Source organism: Rhinoraja longicauda, chromosome 14 (assembly GCF_053455715.1).
Source record: "Rhinoraja longicauda isolate Sanriku21f chromosome 14, sRhiLon1.1, whole genome shotgun sequence".
In the NCBI taxonomy this organism is placed as follows: domain Eukaryota; kingdom Metazoa; phylum Chordata; class Chondrichthyes; order Rajiformes; family Arhynchobatidae; genus Rhinoraja; species Rhinoraja longicauda.
The window spans coordinates 48,852,738-48,865,048 of record NC_135966.1 but is presented as its reverse complement, the minus strand read 5'-3'; the positions used below and the strand labels follow the sequence as shown (position 1 = coordinate 48,865,048).

The 12,311-nt window shown below is 44.2% G+C and overlaps 1 protein-coding gene across 1 annotated transcript in view; it reads right to left on the bottom strand.

Annotated features, from left to right (window-relative positions):
- Window positions 1–12,311, bottom strand: part of LOC144600250 (dedicator of cytokinesis protein 2-like) — a 706,150-nt gene that overhangs the window by 229,432 nt on the left and 464,407 nt on the right. The window contains exon 29 of the mRNA XM_078411810.1: window positions 9,351–9,445. Coding sequence (XP_078267936.1) covers window positions 9,351–9,445 — 95 coding nt within the window. The remainder of the gene's footprint in view (window positions 1–9,350; window positions 9,446–12,311) is intronic.

Sequence of the window (12,311 nt, the reverse complement as noted above, 5' to 3'; positions counted from 1 at the left end):
GTATAGTATAGTATAGTTTAGTTTAGTTTAGTTTAGAGTCATAGAGTCATAGAGTCCTACAGCACAGAAAGAGGCCCTTCGGCCCATCGTGTCCGTGCCACCCGTTACCAAACACAGTCTAATTTTAATCCCATTTTCCCGCATTTGGACCGTAGCCCTGAATGTTGTAGCATTTCAAGTGCCCATCCAAATGCCTCTTAAACGTTGTGAGTGTTCCCGCCTCCACCACCACCCCAGGCAGTGAGTTCCAGACTCCAACCACCCTCTGGGTGAAAAAGTTCTTTCTCACATCCCCCTGAAACCTCCCTCTCCTTACCCTGTATCTATGTCCCCTCGTTGTTGAACCTTCCACCAGTGGAAGAAGTTCCCTGCCATCTACCTTATCTATGCCCCTCATGATCTTCTACACCTCGATCATGTCCCCTCTCAGCCTTCTCTGCTCCAGGGAAAACAACCCCAGTCTGCTCAGTCTCTCCTCATAGCCGAGGCCCTTCATCCCTGGCAGCATCCTGGTGAATCTCCTCTGCACCCTCTCCAAAGCTATCACATCCTTTCTATAATGTGGTGACCAGAACTGTACACAATACTCCAGCTGTGGCCTCACCAGTGTTCTGTACAATTCCATCATTACCCCCCTACTTTTATATTCGATGCCCCGGCTAATGAAGGCCAGTAACCCATATGCCTTTTTGACCCACCTGTCCTGCTGCCTTCAAGTTTAGTTTAGTATAGTATAGTATAGTATAGTTTAGTTTAGTATAGAATAGTATAGTATAGTATAGTTTAGTTTAGTTTAGTATAGTATAGTATAGTATAGTATAGTATAGTATAGTATAGTATAGTTTAGTTTAGTTTAGTTTAGTTTAGTTTAGTTTAGTATAGTATAGTATAGTATAGTTTAGTTTAGTATAGTATAGTATAGTACAGTTTAGTTTAGTATAGTATAGTTTAGTTTAGTTTAGTTTAGTATAGTATAGTTTAGTTTAGTTTAGTTTAGTATAGTATAGTATAGTATAGTATAGTTTAGTTTAGTTTAGTTTAGTTTCGTTTCGTTTCGTTTAGTTTAGTTTAGTTTAGTTTAGTTTCGTTTAGTTTAGTTTAGTTTAGTTTAGTTTAGTTTAGTTTAGTTTAGTTTCATTTCGTTTCGTTTCGTTTCGTTTCGTTTCGTTTAGTTTAGTTTAGTTTCGTTAAGAGATACAGCGTGGAAACAGGCCCGCCAAGTCCACACCGACCAGTGATCCCCGCACATTACCACTATCCAACACAAGGGAGATTTTTTACATTTTTATACCAAGCCAATTAACCTGCAAACCTGCACATCTTGGGAGTGTGGGAGGAAACCAAAGTTCTCAGAGAAAACCCAAACAAATCATGGGGTGAACGTACAAACTCTGTACAGACAAGCACCCGGAGCCAGGATCGAACCTGTGCGCTGAAAAGCAGCAACTTTACCGCTGCACCACTGTGCTGCTCACCACACCAGCAGACCACAGAAGCCTTGCCCATTTTGTCAGATTTCCCACATAATGTTTAATTCTATCCTTTGAGCATCACCACCACAGGTCAGCTACCTTTATATCTCCCAGGTTCTCCTCTCACCTGTCACCATCGCTGTTTCCATCTTTGCCTGACCACTTATGTCTTTCTTTACTACTTCTTTACTTTTTCCTCCGTTCTGGTGAAAGGTTCCAGACACAGAACATTAACCAAAGACGCTGCCCAACCTACTGAATGTATTTTTGCACTTTCTCAGCTTGTTTCAGATTTCCAGTATCTGCATTTTTATTTTCCTTTGGTATTCACTGAGAGACTAGGCTGTATTGAACAATGTAAGGTAGTCAGTCAAATCCCTTTTCCCAGGGTGCAAATGTCAAATACTAGAGAGCATAGCTTTAAGGTGAGAGGGGGAAGTTTAAAAGGAGATGATCGGGCAACTTTTTACAAAGAGAATGGTGGATGCCTGGACCATTCTTCCAGTGGTGGTGATGGGGACAGATACGATAGTGGCATGGAAAACATAGAAAACATAGAAAACAGGTGCAGGAGGAGGCCATTTGGCCGTTCGAGCCAGCACCGTCATTCATTGTGATCGTGGCTGATCATCCACAATCAGTAACCCGTGCCTGCCTTCTCCCCATATCCCTTGATCGCGCTAGCCCCTAGAGCTCTATCTAACTCTCTTTTAAATTCATCCAGTGAATTGGCCTCCACTGCCCTCTGTGGCAGAGAATTCCACAAATTCACAACTCTCTGGGTGAAAAAGTTTCTTCTCACCTCAGTTTTAAATGGCCTCCCCTTTATTCTTAGACTGTGTCCCCCGGTTCTGGACTCGCCCAACATTGGGAACAGTTTTCCTGCATCTAGCTTATCCAGTCCTTTTATAATTTTATACGTTTAAGATATTTTTGCATAGGCACTGGGTTATGCAGAGAATGAAATGATATGGATCGCGTGCAGGCAGGGATGAGTTTAACTTGGCATTCTGCTTGGCACAGACATTGTTGGCCCAAGACCCTGTTCCCGTGCTGTCCTGTTCTACGGAGAATCAAGGAACTGCAGATGCTAGATTACAACAAAAAAGTCACAAAGTGCTGGAGTAACTCAGCAGGTCAGGCAGCATCTCTGAAGAACCTGGATAGGTGACGTTTGGCGTTGGGTCTGAAGAACGGTTCCAGAACAAACAAGTCCAAAGATGCTGCCTGGCCTCCTGAGTCATTCCAACACTTTATGTCTGTACTGTTCTATGCTCCATGCTTTGCTGCCCTACCTACCACTGCACCTTTCCCCATGACTCTCCTCCCTATGAGTGATGCAGCATAAAACAGGCTTTTCAGCCCACTTTGTCCACACTGACCATCAATTACCCATCTACATTCATCTCAGCTGCCAGCAATTAGTCTATAAGTTCTCTTCTTCTGTTGAGAAGTTGTTTATTTGTAACGGATCCCAGTCATCTAAGTACTTCCTCAAGCCTGGTCTCGAGTGCTTACGGCTCTCCTTTTGCTTAAGTGAGATGAACCCGTGGTTTCTGTGCAAGGCCGATCGTCTTGACAACTCTCCGTTCTTGTTCAGCATTTAAGTGGCATCCGGGCTTATGCTTAAAGATACAAGCACCCAGCTCTGCCTGCGTGGTCCAAGTGTCATGTGGAGACAATATCCCACCTCAGCATTGCTTCCACATCAACACCATGGGGAAACAACCTCCTTCATCAGATAATGACTCATTTTGTGTGCAAGGCAAGGCAAGGCAGGTTGTCAATAATTAATGAAACATTGGGGATGTATAATACATAGCAAGATTGCTCGGAGTTTTGATTTCAAGTAAACAGTGATTTAAAGATATTTATTCACAAAATGCTGGAGTAACTCAGCAGGTCAGGCAGCGTCTCTGGAGAGAAGGAATGGGCGACGTTTCGGGTCGAGACCCTTCAAGGGTCTCGACCCGAAACGTCACCCATTCCTTCTCTCCTGAGATGCTGCCTGACCTGCTGAGTTACTCCAGCATTTTGTGAATAAATACCTTCGATTTGTACCAGCATCTGCAGTTATTTTCATACACTAGTGATTTAAAGATGATATGTTACTGAGAAGCAACTGAGTCTGAAGAAGGGTTTCGACCCGAAACGTCACCCATTCCTTCTCTCCTGAGATGCTGCCTGACCCGCTGAGTTACTCCAGCATTTTGTGAATAAATACCTTCGATTTGTACCAGCATCTGCAGTTATTTTCATACACTAGTGATTTAAAGATGATATAAGCAGTGTGTGAGTCTGAGCCAATCCATGACTAAACTAGGTTTAAAACTCAATAGGATGACAGTCCCCCTTCCTGCCCCACTGAATCTGTTGATGCATGGATTGCCTGTTAGTAAACGGGATGTGGGACCAAACCAATATTTGTCGTCAGTCATTCATCCATATGCCTATTTGAAGACCAACATTGTGCACATATTAATGGCTAGAATTGTCACCATAATAATATAAAGCCAACATCATAAGTATATGGGTTGGCAGGGTTGGCAGGGTGGCACGGTGGCACAGTCGGGTGGCACAGTGGTGCAGCAGTAGAGGTGCCGCCTTATAGCGCCAGAGACTCAGGTTCGATCCTGTCTCCGGGTGCTGTCTGTGTGGAGTTTAAACGTTCTCTCTGTGACTACCTGGGTTTTCTCCGGGTGCTCCGGTTTCCTCCCACACTCCAAAGACATGCAGGTTTGTCGGTTAATTGGGCTCTGTGAATTGACCCAAGTGTGTAGGATAGAACCAATGTGAACCAATGATCACTGGTCGGTGTGGACTTGGTGGGCCGAAGGGCCTGTTTCCACGCTGTACCTCTAAACCAATCCATGTACTGTAAAGGGTTTGAGGAAGCAAATATTTAAATAGAAAGTCATTCTTTCTGACTTCTATCCAATGCAGGTTTGAGGAGCAAGACCTTACCTTCTGTCATGTAGGAAGGAACTTCAGTTGCTGGTTCAAACCGAAGATGGACTCAAAATGTTGGAGTAACTCAGTCTGAAGAAGGGTCTCGACCCAGAACGTCACCCACTCCTTCTCTCCAGAGATGCTGCTGGTCCTGCTGATTTACTCCAGAATTTTGTGTCTATCTTCCTTATCTTCTTGTCTGTATACCACAACATCTATTGGGTTCAATGTCAAATTCTCCAACTTCAAGTATCTCACACTTTCTTCTGGCTGTACCAGAACGAGCCATTTCTGCCGCTCATCATTGTGGCTTAATTTCCCTGTTCTACTTGCTCTACTTTGATTGATGGTCATGTCCCAGACATGGAAGCTTAATGTGCTCACAAATGTGCCACTTTGACTCACCCTATCAGGCTTGGTGATTGTTTTGCTGAACACTCCGTTCAGACCATCTTAACCAACCCGATCTCCCGGTGCCTCAGCACTTCAACTCCCCCTCCCATTCCCAATCTGACCTTTCTGTCCTGGGCCTCCTGCATTGTTAGAGTGAGGCCCAGCGCAAATTGGAGGAACAGCACCTCATATTTCGCTCGGGTAGTTTACACCCCAGTGGTATGAACATTGACTTCTCTAACTTCAGATAGTCCCTGCTTTCCCTCTCTATCCCCTCCCCCTTCCCAGTTTTCCCACTAGTCCTCCTCGCTATGACTACATCTTATCTTTGTCCCACCCCCTCCCCTAACATCAGTCTGAAGAAGGGTCTCGACCCGAAACGTCACCCATTTCTTCTCTCCAGAGATGCTGCCTGACCCGCTGAGTTACTCCAGCTTTTTGTGTCTACCTTCGATTTAAACCAGCATCTGCATTTTTTCTTCCCACCCTATCAGCGTAGGTTTACTAGGTTAATTCCCGGAATGGCAGGACTGTCGTATGTTGAAAGACTGGAGCGACTAGGCTTGTATACACTGGAATTTAGAAGGATGAGAGGGGATCTTATCGAAACATATAAGATTATTAAGGGGTTGGACACGTTAGAGGCAGGAAACATGTTCCCAATTTTGGGAGAATCCAGAACCAGGGGCCACAGTTTAACAATAAGGGCTAGGCCATTTAGAATGGAGATGAGGAAAAACCTTTTCAGTCAGAAAGTTGTGAATCTGTGGAATTCTCTGCTTCAGAAGGCAGTGGAGGCCAATTCTCTGAATGCATTCAAGAGAGAGCTAGATAGAGCTCTTAAGGATAGCGGAGTCAGGGGGTATGGGGAGAAGGCAGGAACGGGGTACTGATTGAGAATGATCAGCCATGATCACATTGAATGGTGGTGCTGGCTCGAAGGGCCGAATGGCCTCCTCCTGCACCTATTGTCTATTATTACCTTCTGCTATTATCTATGGGATCATATTCTGTGACTGATGAGCTTCACATTCATTTTTAGCTTCACCAGTTTCATTGTTTTGATTTTTTTAAATGTTCCAACTTTTTTAAGGATCGTTTAAGTGGGATCTCTGTTCCAGGTGTGGACTCCTAAATATCGTCGAGACCAAGCGCAGGCTCGACGATCTTTTCGCTGAACATCTCTGCTCAGTCTGCTTAGGCCTACGTGATCTGAAGGGCGGCATGGTGGCGCAGCGGTAGAGTTGCTGCCTTACAGCGAATGCAGCGCCGGAGATTCAGGTTCGATCCTGACTACGGGCGCCGTATGTACGGAGTTTGTACGTTCTTCCCGTGACCTGGTTGGGTTTTCTCCGAGATCTTCAGTTTCCTTCCACACTCCAAAGACGTACAGGTATGTATGTTAATTGACTGGGTAAATGTAAAAATTGTCCCTAGTGGGTGTAGGATAGTGTTAATGTGCAGGGATCGCTGGGCGGCGCGGACCCGGTGGGTTGTATCTCTAAATCTAAATCTAAAATCTCCCGGTTGCTAAACACTAATCCCCCTCCCATTCCCAATCTGACCTTTTCGTCCTGGGCCTTCTCCACTGAGAGCCTGAGGCCCAACCCAAATTGGAGGAACAGCCTGTCATATTTAGCTTGGGCAGCTTACAACCCAACGGTATGAATATTGATTTCTCTAACGTCTTCTTACCCTTGCTTTCCCTCTCTCCCCGTCCCTCCCCTTCCCAATTCTCTGACTAGTTTCACTGTCCTTCTGATGAATTTTACCGATTGTCTGCCTCCTTGTCACTTTCCCCTCAACTAACAATGAACCGTTCTACATTTCCTTAGCATCGTCTGCTTTGATCCGTCATTTTCACACCGTACCATTCCATATCTCTGGATTCCCTTTCTCACTGACTGTCAGTCTGAAGAAGGGTCTCGACCTGAAACATCACCCATTCCTTCTCTCCAAAGATGCTGCCTGTCCCGTTGAGTTACTCCAGCATTTTGTGTCATATTTCTGGTGTAGAACCAGCATCTGCAGTTCCTTCCCACACATTATTGTTGCCTCCCCTGCATACAAGGCGCCTGAAGCCCTGTTATATTATCCACACTCTGATCTAACCAGGAGAAAAGTATTCAGTCCCCCTATGGATGATGATGCCTTCCTCAAAAGTTTGGAGCAGATTCAGTTTTGTAGTTCCTTCTGGGACTCTTTTAAATATTTAATGCATGAAGGCATGGAGACACATATGAAATACAAGTACGGAACCAGAGACAGCAGTGGAAGCCAAGACACTGGGTATTTTTAAAGCGGAGATTGATAGGTTTTTGATTAGTAAAGGCATCAAAAGCTACAGAGAGAAGGCAGGATAAAGGGGTTGAAAGGGAACAAAAGATCAGCCATGATTGAATGGCGGAGTAGACTCAACGGGAAGAACGGCTTATTTCTGCTCCTTTGTCTTGTGGTTTTCTGGTCTTATAATAAAAGTCTTGTTTGGAAAGTAAGAAACCTGTCCACACTAGCACTGCCATCCTAACTGATGGCAGGGATAGGCCATTTAGAACTGAGATGAGGAAAAACGTTTTCAGTCAGAGAGTTGTGAATATGTGGAATTCTCTGCCTCAGAAGGCAGTGGAGGCCAATTCTCTGAATGCATTCAAGCGAGAGCTAGATAGAGCTCTTAAGGATAGCGGAGTCAGGGGGTATGGGGAGAAGGCAGGAACGGGGTACTGATTGAGAATGATCAGCCATGATCACATTGAATGGCGGTGCTGGCTCGAAGGGCCGAATGGCCTCCTCCTGCACCCATTGTCTATAGTCTATTGTCTATTGGCAGAGTAAGAAACAAATTGTCAATTTATACAAAGGGAATCTCATCATTTGTGGGATCATATTCTGTGACTGATGAACATCATATTCATTTTTAGCTTCACCAGTTTTATTGTTTCCATTTTTTAAATTGTTCCAGCTTTTTTAAGGGTCTTTTAAGTTGGATCTCTCAAGTTAGAAGTTGGATACTGTGGCAGTGATAGGTGGAAGGTTGGATCAGTTTTTTGCTGAAGAGGTCAATCCCTTTGGTAAGCTTGGAGTAGAGTCCCTGTGAGGAGGTCCAGGGTGTACAGAGCTTTGACAAGACCTGGTTCAGATAAGACTTCACTGGTTTAAATCCTTCCTCAGTTAGACATCAACCCAGAGGCAGGTTTAGGGTCATGCAAGGAGAACAGTAACTTAAACAAAGCTCCAGTGTATGGCCAGCACCCAAACTCAGAGTGAATGGTTGGATATAATTTTACTTTAAATTTTTTTAAATCGTTTTTGGAAACACTGTAATTGTATAGGGAGGCAGATTCATCATTGGGAAGGTACTGAAGATTGATTTTGATGGGTTTGCCAAAAGACATCATGAGCCGTACAAAATATATCATGCACGCAGAGGTATCGGGCTTATATCTGGGATGAGCATGCCGAAGTAGACTATACCATGGAAAACCCTTGAACCCGTGTGTATCATGTTTACACAGGAGCATTGTCCAGCCAATTGGGGCCCACACCTCCATCTCCACGCTCAAATAAACATCTACTTTACGAGTTCCTTATGCTCATAAACCCATGCTTCCCATCTTTTATTTGGGTAATTTCATGTTAACAACGCTCTCCTTTGTCTGATGAGTGGTCCCATCCCGAAATAGTCATCTGTCCATTTCCCTCCATAGTTGCTGCCTGGCCTGCTGAATTCCTCCAGCAGCTTGTTTTTTGCTCGAGATTTCAGCATCTGCAGAGTGTTGCATCTCTCTTTCATTCATCTTTTTCCTTCTAAGCTTTTGACTTCTTCATATTTCTGAAGATGAACTTTCTTTCTCCCGGGCTGATTTTTCACAGACTCGAGGATATGATTAACTCATGCATAATTGTCGAGGATGACATAGTTCCTTGAGTATCCCCCACAAGTCCTTACACAAGGACGATAGATTTAGACATAGACATAGACATAGAAAATAGGTGCAGGAGTAGGCCATTCGGCCCTTCGAGCCTGCACCGCCATTCAATATGATCATGGCTGATCATCCAGCTCAGTAGCCTGTACCTGCCTTCTCTCCATACCCCCTGATCCCTTTAGCCATAAGGGCCACATCTAACTCCCTCTTAAATATAGGCAATGAACTGGCCTCGACTACCTTCTGTGGCAGAGAATTCCACAGACTCACCACTCTCTGTGTGAAGAAATGTTTTCTCATCTCGGTCCTAAAAGACTTCCCCCTTATCCTTAAGCTGTGACCCCTGGTTCTGGACTCCCCCAACATCGGGAACTTTAAAATGTGAATAACTTTAAAAATATAACACCGATTTCAATGAAACTTCTTTGACGGTGAGTAATGTGGGCCTAAAATTGCCTTGCTATCATGCACGTTTTGGCTGTCGTTCAGGAACAAACAAACAAACAAACAAACAAACGAGAGTTTTAGTATATAGATAGCTCAGAGACAAGGAGAGTTCACCCAAGTAACCCAGAGCTGACATAATAAAGGGTAATAGGCCAGTTCCTACCTGTTTTGCACCATACTCATAGCCATCCAGTCAGCAGGGTAGACACTTTTTTTAATTAAAGCCATGAACAAGATGAAGGTTTCCATGAAGAAATCCTAAGGGAAAATCCATTGGTTAGGAACAAGTGACAAAATCAGTGACCCAAGAGCAAGAGGAAATTATCGATTACATTTCGCACTGAAATAACTGATCGATCCTTATGGTTTAAACTCCTCTCATGATAACAGCAAAGAGCAAATGAAGGGACTTCTTCCAATTGTAACCTGTCTTTGAACCAGGAGTTCAATGATCTAACAGCATAATCACAGACTATAATCTCATGTTCAATGATGAACAATGGGCCATTAAACATGTTGTAAAAATGAACACTGGCAAATCTTACATTTCTTCTGATTGTAAAGCTGTAGTGTGTTGAGAATTCCCAAACCTTGCAGGACTTAACCTATCAAATCATAAGTAATAATGACAGGATATCGAGCATATCCTTCTCTAAGAGAACAGGCCAATCTTTGAGCATTCACAACTAATGTAACTGTGACGTTAGTCTTGGCTATGTGAACACACATCTCTTCCATCTGCATGACCACTTTCACTACCATCGCCTGTTTGCTTCGTGCGTTAATGAATGATAGTGCCACCCCATGAAAACAATGTCTTCGTCCTTCAATAATAGAGCGTGATGCTTTTATAGAGGCCCTAGATTCAGCCCGAGACACACCGATCCTCACACACCAACAGCTCCTCAAAGAGCAAGAACCTCCACTTTGGATGCAGGGGTTGGGACTTGCGCAGGGAAATCAATTAAAATTGATTAGATGGAAAGTTTTCATGAAGAAAATCTGAGGTTAGGAACAAGGGACAAAATCAGTGACCCAAAAACAAAAGGAAATTACCGATTACATACAGCACAAAAATAATTGACCGATCATTTTGGTTGACACTCATCTAAAATAATATTCAAATGATGGACTTTGATGCTAGCAGCCTTTCCTCAAGCTGGAAAGTGTATGGATAATGCTTCCTGTCCCGCTGAGGATATTCTTGCTATTGAGGGCATGCAGCGTAGGTTTACTAGGTTAATTCCCGGAATGGCGGGACTGTCATATGTTGAAAGACTGGAGCGACTAGGTTTGTATACACTGCAATTTAGAAGGATGAGAGGAGATCTTATCGAAACATATAAGATTATTAAGGGGTTGGACACGTTAGAGGCAGGAAACATGTTCCCAATGTTGGGGGAGTCCAGAACAAGGGGCCACAGTTTAAGAATAAGGGGTAGGCCATTTAGAACTGAGATGAGGAAAAACGTTTTCAGTCAGAGAGTTGTGAATCTGTGGAATTCTCTGCCTCAGAAGGCAGTGGAGGCCAATTCTCTGAATGCATTCAAGAGAGAGCTAGATAGAGCTCTTAAGGACAGCAGAGTCAGGGGGTATGGGGAGAAGGCAGGAACGGGGTACTGATTGAGAATGATCAGCCATGATCACATTGAATGGCGGTGCTGGCTCAAAGGGCCGAATGGTCTCCTCCTGCACCTATTGTCTATTGTCCAGCATTTTACTTCTACCTTTGATTTAAACCAGCTTCCACGGTTCTTTCCTGCACAAGTGTGTGGATAATCTCTCTCGACAGTATGATCTGGGAAAGTTCAAATATCGGAAATAAAGATTCTTTAGACTCCCTGAGATGGTTGAAACTAGTTTAAGGGACAGCTCTCACTCTCATTTACATCACATTTACCACTTGATGAAGTCCAGCGGGTCTTGCTGGAAGAGCTGGGGGAATATAGTCCAGTTAAGTTTACTGTCACATGTACCCGAGGTACAGTGAAAAGCCTATTGTTGTGAACTAACTGGTCAGCAGAAAGACAATACATGATTACAATCGATCCATTTACAGTGTATAGATACATAAGGGAATAACGCTTAGTGCAAGGTAAAGCAAGCAAAGTCCAGTCAAGGATAGTCTGAGGGTCACCAAAGAGACAGATAGTAGTTCAGCACTGCTCTCTGGTTGTGGCAGGATGATTCAGTTGCCTGATAACAGCTGGGAAGAAACTGTCCCTGAATCCGGAGGTGTGCATTTTCACACTTCTATACCTTTTGCCTGATGGGAGAGGGGAGAAGAGGGAGTGGCCAGGGTGTGACTCGTCCTTGATTATGCTGCTGGCCTTGCCGAGGCAATAGAAAGGAGGTTGGTGTGTGTGATGGTCTGGGCTGCGTCCACAATTTGCTGCAATTTCTTACGGTCCTGGATGGAGCTGTTCCCAAACCAAGCTGTGATGCTTCCCGATAAAATGCTTTCTGTAGCTTGCATCTGAGGCATCAAAGCAACATTATTTCCCCTCATGCCCAGCAGGTTATTCAACTGCAGAAAGCACCAACTCAATCTTGCAAAACCCTCCTCAATTTTAACTCGTGCACAGTCTCCAAAATAAACAAAATTGTATCAGAAAATAGAATATGTTCTATTAAACATTGTTGTTGCCTCCCCTGCCTACAACATGCCTGAAGCCCTGTGATATTATCCATACTCTGAGTCGAACCAAGAGAACAGTATGCAGTCCTCCAACGGATGATGCCTTCCTCAAAAGTTTGGAGTAGATTAATTTTGTAGTTCCTTCTGAGACTCTTTTAAATGTTGAATGTTTTGCCCAGGCATAAAGCCAATGGAGACAAGTAAGAAATACGACAAGTATGAAGTGCGAAGTACAAAATCACAGACGGCAGTGGAAGCCAAGACATCGGGTATTTTTAAAGCAGAGATTGATAGGCTTTTGCCTTGAAAGCGTGTCAAAAATTACAGAGAGAATGCAGGAGAATGGGGTTGAAAGGGCGGCACGGTAGAGTTGCTGCCTTACAGCGAATGCAGCGCCGGAGGCTCAGGTTTGATCCTGACTACGGGCGCCGTCTGTACGGAGTTTGTACGTTCTCCCCGTGACCTGCGTGGGTTTTCTCCGAGATC